Raw genomic sequence first — 12,664 nt, 5'->3', positions numbered from 1 at the left:
ATCATTGAGGAGTACATTTGTAACGCTCTTTATTCATCTTTGTTAACATTTATAAAAATACAGCTGTTCATTGTTAGTCCATAACAGATAAAACGGTCTATTTTTGTAATATGTTAGGTAATGTTGAAATTAACTGAAAGAGGCAAAAGTATTACCGCTCTTTTTTTAATTGTTGTTAGTTCAAAATTAATGGGGAAACCTTATTGTAACGTGTTACTTCACAATTAATGCTTGAATGCCATTGCATTAGCAAAATTATATTATGCAAAGCCAATTTTTAGTTTTTGGAACTAATTTCACTTTTTCCCAGCCGTTTTTGCTCATTGGCTCGAAATCATCTTTCTTTTTAAATTAGTATTTTTTTTATGTAAAATGACAAACAGATAAACAAAGGACTCCATAGTCAGTAAGAAAGGTAAGATCATAGTCCTTAAGAAAATTGTATTTGTTGCATTGTATTTGAAAAATGCATGTTGTCAGTTTTATACATGAGTCCCTTGGTTGAGACCTACTGACATAAAACATGCTTGTACTATATTTCATGTAAATAAATGATGCATGGTTTAAAACTTTAATTCAATGAGATTCATGCACCAGACCCAAGTGTGGCTTGTGTGTCCAGATATTTTGGGCCGCTGTGTGTGTGTGTATATATATATATGCTAAAATGAGCTTATAGTATTACATTGTAATGTATTTGTAAACAAAATTAATACATATAGCACACATTTCAATGCAAAAAGAAAAGAAAAATATATGTTAATATAAAACAATCTAATTAATATTAATGGCTTGTCCACCAGTCCCCTGTCATTATGGTATGGCGTGCCAAATCAAAGGTCAAAGGACTTGGGCATCTCTGATCTACAGAGTGATGTTTATGTGACATTGGACAGATAAAATGTGCTTGTTTGCCATTTCACCAATCTCTCGTGAAAGGCGACAGAGCTTATTGACAGCAACAGATGAATTGTTCTCACATAACACTGCTGTGGTAAATCGAAGTAAAACATTGCTGTGGCATTTCTTTGCTCCATGTGTTGATGCTGAAAATGACTGCTCTTAATTCTGGTCTGGCTTGTGAAATTGGATGTCGAGGTTTTAGATGTCAGGTGTGGCTCTCATTTCACAGCATCGTGTGTGAATGAAAGTGTAAAATAATCCTGTTGAAAGCAGCAGAACATATTCCACTCACACCTATATTATCCACGAACATGCTTTTAGTGTGAGTTTTGGTTTAATGCTAGTGATTTCTACTTTCAGATGACACATTTTGACAGTGCAAGTGCACAGAATGTATTGAGTCATAACTTGTTTTCTCCCTCAGGGAAGCTTATGGTTTTCAGTGGTTTTCTTTGGGATGTTTTGAGAGTGGTTTTGTGTGGCTCTGTCTAACATAAGGATTTCTCTATTTGTTGTTAGTACAGTTAGCATGTGTAAAGAGGTGGCGTGTAGGTGTGTTTTGCCTGTAAAGAGGAAGTATTTGATGCAGTGAAGTTTTGCCATCATCACTCTGGGCGATAATTTCTCAGCTGTTGTGAAATAATTGCGGCTATGGTTGCTAACTGCAGTCATGTAGATTAAGGTGTGGTGTTTGAATTAAGGGAGTGCTGCACGCTACAAAACCAGGTGAGGTGATTAACCCTTCAGAAACAACTCAAAGAAAACTTTAATCTGGAAAATTAAAGAAGAATGATTATTTTACAGACCTTGATGTGCTAAATACCAATAAGAATGATGTTGTAAATATTTTGTAACCTCAAACCTTACTTAAACCTAGAGAAGAAATGAAGAAATTCTCATAACATGATGTCAGTTATTTTATATCACAGTCTTTGTATATATTAAAATATAGTTGTTTTTACTGAAAATATGTCCCTGGATTGTTTTATAAATTATTTAACTATGTGTTAATGTGTTTGATAATGTAGACTTCATCTCGTTTGATTTTTGATAATGCATTTTAGCTTACACCAATCATAGACTGTTGGAATCAATGTTTCTTGGTTCACTGAGATGCGGTCTTGTTATGGTTATCAAGTTAAATTGCAGTTTCTACACTTAGTGAACTGTCATGTAATGAATACATTCCTGCACTTAAATGCACTTGTCAATCTCAAAACTTTGCATTATATTCTATTATAAAAGAATGTCATTTCATCATCAGTATTTCAGAAGTAGTTGATTATTAACTAATATTTACTGGTACATTTTAAATACTTCTGCAGAACATGTTTTTCTCCATTGCATTATAGGAAAAAATATAAATTTGCTGAACATGTCCAACTCTCTGGCTGTTCAAGATGTAGACGACTTTGTTTCTTTATCAGAAAAAAATTGGAGAAATGTAGCATGTCATCACTTGCTTACCAATAGATCCTGTGCAGTGAATAGGTGCCGTCAGATTTAGAGTAACGCAAATCTCTAGAGAGATTTTAACTTCAAGCCATTGCTTTTGGCCAAAATAGTCCATAATCCAATTTTGCCTTGTAAACAGTGATTGATTTGTGAATAATTCTCTCCTGATTCTGAAGACTGGTTTGAAGTTAGAAACTTTAAAATGATGGATTGATTTCTTTCAAACGCAGCTTTTCACTTCACAAGCCGTTAACTGATGTCCCCAAATCTGATGAAGAAACAAACTCCTCTTAAACTTGATTTTAGTCTACAGCAAATGTTAACTTTTAGTTAAACTTTTACTTTTCCTACTTAGTCTAAATTGCTTAGTTTTTATCAGCTGTTGCTTAAGATTGAAAATCTAATAACCGTCTATTTCCCTCACGGGGATTGATTGTCCACGTAGGACAGTGCAGTAATGACCTGAAGAGAGTTTGCTCCTATTGGCACGGTTTCTGTCGGAAAGAGGTGCCAAGATGAAGCTACCTAAACTGGGCCAGCCAATAGTTGCCATAATGTGCAATGGTGCCAATATCACCACCTGTCCACAGGCTTTGTGATGCTGTGTACTACAAATGCGGCATTGCTGAAAGGGGGACGATTGCTACTAAATGCCTGAGAATGTCGCCTGCATTTATAGACATCAATCAAAGCCTCAAGGCTGCTAATAGAGTGTCTAGATGACTGCTCTCAGACTGGAGACTGTTATTTCTTCTAATGGGTTTGGCAAAATGACACCCATGAGAATGAAGCCAAGATGCACTGTCCTGCCAGGCTCTGGGCTGTCATCTGTGCTCTAGTTAAACCAGTTTTTAATTAATGGGGTTCACTTCTCATTATGTTTTCCTTCAGGATTTGAGTTGGTGAATGCACAGGTTTGCTTTGATCTACTTGTATTGTTGCATTAAATTTGTAAGTTTGTAAGCTCTAGTGTTGCCCTATACTTCGGATACACTCTTAAGTAGAAATAAGAGTTGTTTGTGTCTTTCTTTGAGTTGACTTGAACATCGGACATTTACCTGAAGGAATCGTTTCACCCGAAAATGAAGATATGCTGACAATTCACTCACCCTAAGGTCATCCAAGTAGTAGATGAGTTTGTTTCTTCATCATATTTGAAGAAATGTAGCATTCCGTCACATTCTACCCAATGGATCCTCTGCACTGAATGGGTGCCGTCAGAATGAGAGTCCAAACAGCTGATTAAAACATCACAATAATCCACATGACTTCAGTTCATCATTTAACATCTTGTGAAGTGAAAAGCTGCATGAAAGAAAAAAAACAGGCCTGGTTTCATAGACAAGGCTTAGATTAGGCCAGGATTACGCCTTAGTTAAATTAGGACATTTAACCCTTTCACACATGTCATTCTTGTCATGTGACGCAACGCATTCACAATAGATCTGTATGACACATGGATCGCTCATATTTAGTTTTTCCTGTTTTATTAAAAATATTCACAGACATGCTCATTATATTAGGTATAATCTGATATTCCGATTCTGAAATATGTGCAAGTAAATCTATAAAGACTTTTATATCGACCGTGTTAATAATCTATACCGGGTGATGGGCGCCGCAATGTTAGATAATGCTGAATCTGAGCTGTGGGATCCTCTCCTCCCTGAAAAACGTTAAATAAAGTAGGTCTCCAGTAAACTGGGAGAAGAGCAGAGTAAACTTTATAGTTACCTACACAATCCGTTTATGATATTAATGAAGTCAGATTATATTTGTAAGGATCATTATTGCCGTGTCAGTAGACATCAGCATGTATTTTACAAACTTGAATATGAAAAGCGCTGTGTTTCCAATCTAGCTTCACCCCAGCTAAAGCGCGTTAAAGGGTTAAGTAGCTTTTAAAATGTGCCTTAAAAAACCTTACTCATCTGCATCTTGATGCAAATTAATGGCACTGACATAATCTTCAGATATCAAGTTGCTTTCAGTTAAGACAGCTCGGAAATGCAAGTTAGTCTGGGACTAGGCTGTGAAACCAGGCGCATTTTTAAACCATCACTTCTAGCCAAAATACACTTTTTTTTCCCAGTGGGGTCATCCAGTAAAATTTCTGAATATTGCTTTATTGGGGACATTTCAATCCACGAATATGCAAAACAACAGTAGCCCAATTCTGCAGAAAACGGGGAACTTGGCAAGACTGATCTGAAAGCACTTCACTACTACACTACTACACAAGAGCGGCTTTACTGACGAGATGCACATGGAAGTCACATTACATTTTATTGGTCCTAGTTATGTAAAATGTCATATTAAATACATTTTGCTTTTTGCTGCTTTTCCGTTTAGTGCATCTGATATTTATTGTTCTGCAGTTTCTCAAGTCTCTTACATCTCTCATTAAATGATTTCTCTTTATGTGTCTGTGGGGCATCTGATCATCTGTTTTTAGCATTTTTAGCTGCTGGCCATTGCAAATTAAGTGTGCACTCTGTTGTCGAGTCTTAAAATAGTATGATGCCATTTGCGCCCTGTTATTTTCAGTCTGTTGTTATTATAGGCAGCATCAAGACAGGGACAACTGGCAAGCAGCTGACTTTAGCTACTGGAGCCCAGTGCCCCGCGGGGCGACCCACACCCTAGATCTCAAACAGCTGTACAACACTCTGTCTCTCTCCTTATCGGCAGAAAATACTGATATTATTGTAATCCATGTCTTGGAGTTCATACATGAGCTAGCGTCCTGATTTGGCAATGCTTTCTAATAATTCATACCGCTTTCATAGAAATATCAAATCTCATTTGCAATTGTTTAATATTTGTAGACGCATACAATGCTGCAGACAACCGGTAACAAACCGTAGGACTCTATCTGGAGAAAGACTCTTGTGCAAGTGCTGTTATCTAATGAGATCTTGTCAGTGCAATTAATAATATTAACCGAGACGTCTTAATTGGATCATATGTTATCTATGTAAATCCATGCCGTCATAATCTCTTAAATGTGAAGTTTTCAACACCACACAAAGCTCTGACATACGTCTACAGTGCTATACTCATGAAACTGAGTCCATTTTATCCACCCTGTTAATTCAGTGGAAAGCAGATAGGACGCTCTTACTACGTTTTATATTTCAAACACGTATCAAGCCATGTTTTAAGATACTACACTACATTTATTTTACAGGTCCTCATGTTTTCTTCCAAGCTACTAAAATCATTTCATTCTTCATTTGGTTTCTAAGTAACTGTAAACACTCTCTCAGTGGTCTCCTTATTTGTAGCTTTTAAATCAATCCCCTTTTTAAACTTGAGCTATTTCCAGAGCATATATCTGCAATGAGGATCAAACCCTTCTCACTGCACATCACGATTAACATGAGCTTTCATTGAAAACATTGAATGAGTCCATGGCTAGCACTTGTTTGATATTTTCCTGACTGTTCTGTGATGCTAGCAGCTCCTCATTATATCTCTAACCTCAAATAACTGAAGCATGAAATATGCTTGATGTTTGTAGATGAAGCTGCATGGTCATTCCTTCACAATTAGGCAGAAGGGCAATTACTGAAACCTTTACTCGCTTCGCTCTTCCCTCGTGAAATCAGCTGCAAACCCCCATCATCTAATCTGCTGAGACCATGACATCTTTCAAGAAACTGCTGTACTTAACTAATTCACAACCATCAACAAAGTATTTACTATTTCTCATTCCCTTTTTTCTTCATCTCACCTCTGCTGGAGCTTTTTGTACTAATCTAGTTCATACTTTTGATTTGGCAAATTTGGTGTGATTTATTTTATTTCCTATAATTCTCTACTCTCCAGGTCTTTGCCTTAGCTCTGGTGTTTTGAAAAGCTAGTGATTGAAGACTTTATTGGAATAAACTTTTTGGCCTTGGTTTTTATTAAGTTCTTAGAAGATTCATAGTATTTGAGAACGACAGACTCCAGGCTTTAGGAAACGCAAACATTGGCCAGAACTTCAGAAGTTGATATTGATTACTGGCCTCTGTATTATAATAGGTTGTTTATTGAAGTATGAGTGTATTTTGACTGAGTAAATATATTGGAGGCTTTTATATTTGTTTTTGCTGCAGTAATTAATTCAGGTTTGCTAAAATTGTACTTGCAAGGAGTTTGTTTACATGCATCACATTTCCAGCATGAATGAGAAGATTTAAGCTTTCCAGTTTCGTATTGATTTGCCTGGTTCTTGAGGATTGAGGTTAAGGGTGCTTTATTGCCTGACTGATTAGTAACCAAGCTTAACGGGTTAGTGTCTTTGCTGTAGCTGAACTGCTTTACACAGCCTGCACCGATCGATGATCATTTCCTCAGCCAGGCCGTTTGTTTCCCTTCCTAGGATGGGGCTCTTCAGGTAGGAGTGATTTAGGTTTAGACTTGCTTTTGAAGCGTAAACTCTGCATTCCTTCAAGATCTCAGCATTGGCTTTCAGAGCTGTTCGCATGAAATAAATCATGGGACATTTGGCTGATATGATTAAGGGAAGCCAACACAGACAGTATGATGTTAGCTTTTGTACTGTTATGACCAAAAAGAAATGAAGTAATGGAGTTCACCGAATCTCCTTGTAATGAAAATGAACGTGCACCAGTTATTTCAGATTTTTAGTTTCATTTAAATTTTTATATTTCCTGTTTTTGTCTTAATTGTTTGTTTATTTTAATTGTCTTTATTTGTCAGTTTTTCTGTCTATTAGTTTTAATGTAGTTCGTTTTTTTGTTTGTTTTAAAATGCCTTTGTAACTAACATAATACTAGTTTGAGTTTTATTTTAATATTTAACTGCAGTTAATGTTTATTTTGAAGTAATGAGTTTATGATTTTAATTTTAGTTCATGGAGAGAGAAAAATACAGACATGGATAACTATTTAAAACAATTTGTATTGTATAATTGTCTATTTGCTCTACTTTATGTTGAAATGTGGATATGAATATAGCTCATGATTGCAGTGTTTGGAGAATATCAAACCTATTGACTTGAGTGAAAACTTTAAAAAGTGGAAGGCTACTTTTTGGAAACATTAAGACATTTTAATTGAATTTGTTAAAATTGCATTCTTATTTAATTTTAATAAAGGAGCATTCGTATGAGATGTCTTGTATTTGACATCTTCCAACTAGAGTAGAAATGTCTTGCTTAAACCATTCTACCAGCAGAACTGAAGTTGATATTCCACCTCCTTCCTTCCCATGATTCCTATTAATTATCAGTGTTGGAAGTGTTAATTGCACAATTCTGCTCTGCTCTTGTTTGCACAGGGTAATACTGCCTTTCTGTACAGCTTATATAAAACCCGCACTCAAAATAGTTCCAGTCTGCACATGGACTCAGTTAGGTAGAATATAAAAAGATTTCATATAGGATGAATGATGACCTTCACGCTGATCTCAGGAATACTGGCACCAGTTTGAGACGTGCTGCAGAATAACTTCAAGTCAGATTTGTGTTGAAGGCTGGTGGCAGTGTGTGCTTCGACGATGGGATGTGGGGGCGAATCGCTGACAGAAAAATCATCCCTCTCTCTTTCTCGCTCTCTCGTATTGTACTCCCTGTGTAGGAGCCACTTGACAGTCGCTGTGTCACACGCAGGTGCATTAGTGCCGTGTCCCAGCATATTTAATCAATATTTAACATGCCAGCTGTTTATAAATGAAGGCATGCTGAAGTTCCTCCCTAAACTGCTACCATTTGACTTTATAATTATAGTTTAGGAATCACATTTCACACTACCAAGTAAGGCTGAGAGAAAAAAATGAGAACTGTTATAATGTAGATTGAAGTTTGTCTGACAGTATAGTTTTAAAGTGGTGTAAAAATTAAATTATAAAATACAAATTTCTTATAAAAGTACAGTTATTTTTGAATTGTTTAATATTTTTATGGAGTAAAAATAATAATATATTGTTATTAACGATGATAATATTGTGGCCTTTTTGCCTAAATGTTTATTACATTGCAGTTGAAACCATAATATATGATAAAGTACACTTTTTAAACAAATAATGCACCACTAATATGTAAATAAATAAACTACGTTTTCAAAATAATAAATTTTGAAAACTGTTTTTTTTAAATATTAAAAAAGGCAATTCAAATGACTGTAAAATTGCATACTTTTGTTTTCTTGCATGTGACTGTTAACCAACATCAGAGAAGCCTGAACATGTGAAAATGTTTTAAAATTATTGACTTAAATCTCGATGTAAATATTTAATGCCAAAGGGGTTTCGCTATCAAAAACGTTTGTGAATACCTGCAGGAGTGCATGTCTTATTCATACCTATTTCTTTAAATGGTGCCTGTATTTTAATGCTTATTAAATAATTCTTAACATATCAGTAGATATTGTTTGTTAATATCTGATTGAAGTATAAATGTTAATAGTTTTGTTGCAGTCATGTAGTGCTACCTATCGAGTTTCAATAATCGAATTTTTACTCAGTTCCTGCTTATGCATAAGTGACATTAACATTACGGACTTTTATAACATGTAACAAATGTAAAACGTAAAGAGATCTGCGACCACAGTAACCTCAGAATACAGTCCACACAGCCGTTAGCAAGAGGAAATAGGAGGGAATATGCTATGTCATTTGTGCTTCTCCATTCGTTCTCATTTGCTTGTACACTTACTAGTTCTGTGTTTTTTTTCTAAGTCACTTAGAAAAGTAGAAGGACTGTTTGTAGCATCCAGCTATATCAAACTGTGAATCAGACGCAGTTCTGCTTCTGCATGCGTTACGCTCCTCTTGCTTGGCTTTGATAAAGATGTATTTCTGAATTAAACCAGCCTTATTCTTTATGCATTTGAGCTAATCTGTTTTCTCCAAATGAGCTGGTTGCTAATGCATCACAAATGTCATGCAGTCTTCATGCCAAAATACACGTAAGACAAACCCAGATATCACATTTCACTCCTGCTATGATGGGGGATGTGATAGCGCTCCACTCCTGCTTGATCATATGGCCAATCAGATGCACAGTGTAAATTAAAATGTCAGGTTTGTGGGTCTAATGAAGTCATAACCTTGATTCAGTTGCATTGAAGGAAACCGCATTCATCATGTGACTTAACCTGATGAACCTGTTAGCAGCGATGCCCACACGTGACGCATGATGTGGGATGTTGGCGGAAATAATGTAGTCGTGTTTGACAGTGTATCTATTCATCCAGCCGAGAGAAGGAAATTCAGCAGCATTCATTCTGAATGAAGGGAGTTCAACTGAGTACATGAAACAATTACAATTCATGACAGCTCCAAAGCCAGTTCTCTGGCGGCCTTGATGGCTGTGTGTTATTAGGTGCATAGCTCAGACTGATCAGGGATGTTGAGACACTTAAGGACAGTATTGGTTATCTTCACCAGTAACTTGTATGAGTAGAGGTTGCTTTCGATTGCCTTTCGGTTCAAGATAACATTGAATTAGTGATGTTTGATCACAATAGAAAGCTAATTCATTTGTCAGATGGGTGCTGGTTTTATTTTAGCATTATTTATTTACCATTATAGTATTTATTAATATTTTGTATATATTTTTTGTAAGTTTTAGTAATTTTACTTTGTTCGTACTATAATTAAAACATTTTTTTTAATACTTTAAAGCATTAATTTAAATTTTATTTAATTTAAGTTAAATTTTAGCACTTGAACTTTTCAGTTAAAGACAATATTTCTAATTTTATGTATTCTTAGTAATATTTTGAATGAGCAATTGTTTATATTAATATCTGTATAGGCAACATTTTTGAAGTTGCCTAAACAAACTTTTTTTTTTTTTTTTTTTTCGTCTATTTGTATTTTATTTTTATATTGGCTTCATTTTAATTTAATAAAAAGAACAAAACTGAAATAAGTCAGTTTTACCAGGCTTTTATGTTTTACTACTGCCTCTTTAAAACTATTTTTAATAGCTGTAGTAAACAATAACAAAACTGAGGTGTCTAGTTGCCAATCTAGTAAAATTATAGGTTTTATGTTCCTCTACTGCATTTAAAATGTGTTATAACCTGTTTTGTAACAATGAAACTGCCGACCTCTATAAACTATAGTCTTATTGTTTCTCCTCTTTGTCGATGCAAGTTTATCTTGAGTGCTTCCTCCTTTTAACAATCGCTGTCTTTCATCTGTGACATTTGTTCTGCACTCTTCAGTGTAGTGCTGTATTTGACGCGTCGGTAATCTTTCCGTCTCCGCTCTCTTCTCAGTTCTATCTTCAGGACACCAAAAGCAGCAATGGCACCTTCATCAACAGCCAGCGTCTGAGCCGGGGGTCGGAGGAGAGCCCTCCCTGTGAGGTGCTCTCCGGTGACATCATTCAGTTTGGGGTGGATGTGACGGAGAACACCCGGAAAGGTGAGGAAAGCCTGTCAGTGTTGCCTGCAATAATGAAACATGATCTGTCTGGATATAAAACGACTGTATAATTATTATTTATTAATTTTTTCGTTTTTTTTATGTTGCACATTTAATATTTACATATGTATTATTAAATCAAAATTTTTATCGAGTTAGAATTTTTTGTGTGGATTTTATACACTAAAAATATATAGATATTCATTTAATATATTGTTAAATGCTACAATATATTTTAGACATATAGTATGTATTAAATATAGTATATTTTACTTCTCGATAAATATAACAAATACAAAATATATTGAATATTTTATATAAATATACTGTTTTTAATTAATTAAATTATTTAAAAATTTAAATATTATATTTAATATATATTAAATATATAAACATATGAAATATTAAATATATTATAATAATTGTTTATAAATAAATATGTATATATATATATATATATATATATATATATATATATATATAAAATAGTGTCACTTGCTTAATGCCATGCTTGTAGATCGAATTAAACCATTTGTTAATATTTTTAGTGCTGATGACTTTTAATGTGGAACCCTGTTTTTTTTGTTATTGTAATATATGACACTATTGCATGTTTGCTTTGTGTGTGTGTGTGTGTTATGGTTCAGGAATCAGGGTCACACACATGCAGCCGTTATATACTACACTTTTTGATGATGCTGTAATGCAGAGACTGCTTTAGAAACCCAAGAACTCTGTCTGGTTGCTGCTCTGGTGTGTCGTAACTCAAATACATGCAATGGGACGCTTGCACAATCAGATACAGATGCAAAGTAACTTACCCTTTAAAACGAATGCAAGCAAACATTACAGAACTAAATAACACATGAAGATGAAAACCAGTATTTTAACTGGTGAGGTATTGAAATTAGGTTCCAGTTGTCTTTGGAAACTGTCACGTTTGAGTAGTGTTCATTTGAGTTTTTCTGTTGTTTTGGCACAAGTCTCATTCAAACGTCAAGAATTCATATCAGTCTCTGGATGATTTTGATCATATTAGTTCATTTTAATGAGCTGTTTTTGCTTGAGATAAGCTGTAGCTTTGTTGAAATTCTTCTTGTAATGAAATAATGCTATTTTGTGTAACCACTGTTTGTCATACATCCGTATTTGATGTTTCTCTTGTTGTTTAGTCACTCATGGCTGTATAGTGTCGAGCATCAAGCTCTTCTTACCAGATGGCATGGAAGCTCGGCGCCGATCAGAGTAAGTCCTGTTTAAAGATTATTCATATTTTTCATGGTTTAATCTCAGAAAAAGCTTCTATTAAGGCTTTGCTCAACCTGGTGAGATATTCTTTAAGGTATTACAAGCTCGATCACTTATAAAACATGCACATAATGTGATAAAATCTCTGAGAGCTGAGGCGTACAGCTGCTGATTCCACTGATTCACTTGACCAGAACAACATTTGCCTGTGCTTGTTCAGAGGAAATGAGATGTGGGCTGTTAGTTTGACAGTTAGTGGCCAAATGTTGTATGACGGAAATTAGTGGAGGAGCAGATCTTGGCTTTTATGCTGGTTTTTGTTTCGTGGTTGTATCATTTTCTTAATTTTTTTTATTATTTTCTCAGTTATTTAGCAAATGCACATATTTACACTTATTACCTCCCCACATGTTACAATGATGCACTGTTGTTTTTTAAATGTAGGCAAAGCCTTTTGATTTTTCAGAATATTCAGAATGAAATTACATATATTAATTTACAGAAAACAGTCTCTTAAATGCACATAAATGTCTGTGTAATGTTGTTTTACCTAGCTCAGTTTTTATTACCTAAATAATAAGCCTGTATTATTTTCTGTGGCTGCTGTGTGATACTCAAATTGTGTTTAACCCTTTGTTATTATAGCTTTAAATAAAAATAAATTACAAAAATA

The 12,664-nt window shown here is 34.7% G+C and overlaps 1 protein-coding gene across 7 annotated transcripts in view; it reads left to right on the top strand.

Annotated features, from left to right (window-relative positions):
• LOC127968317 (sarcolemmal membrane-associated protein) overlaps positions 1-12,664 on the top strand; it is a 52,060-nt gene that overhangs the window by 1,575 nt on the left and 37,821 nt on the right. For all 7 annotated transcript variants that reach the window (XM_052569446.1, XM_052569444.1, XM_052569442.1 and 4 more), the window contains exons 2-3: positions 10,596-10,743; positions 11,916-11,988. In XM_052569446.1, the coding sequence (XP_052425406.1) occupies positions 10,596-10,743; positions 11,916-11,988 (221 nt within the window). The remainder of the gene's footprint in view (positions 1-10,595; positions 10,744-11,915; positions 11,989-12,664) is intronic.

This window comes from Carassius gibelio, chromosome B11, assembly GCF_023724105.1.
Source record: "Carassius gibelio isolate Cgi1373 ecotype wild population from Czech Republic chromosome B11, carGib1.2-hapl.c, whole genome shotgun sequence".
NCBI classification, from domain to species: Eukaryota; Metazoa; Chordata; class Actinopteri; order Cypriniformes; family Cyprinidae; genus Carassius; species Carassius gibelio.
Note: the sequence above shows the minus strand (reverse complement) of the source record. Positions and strands in the feature narration are given on the sequence as shown.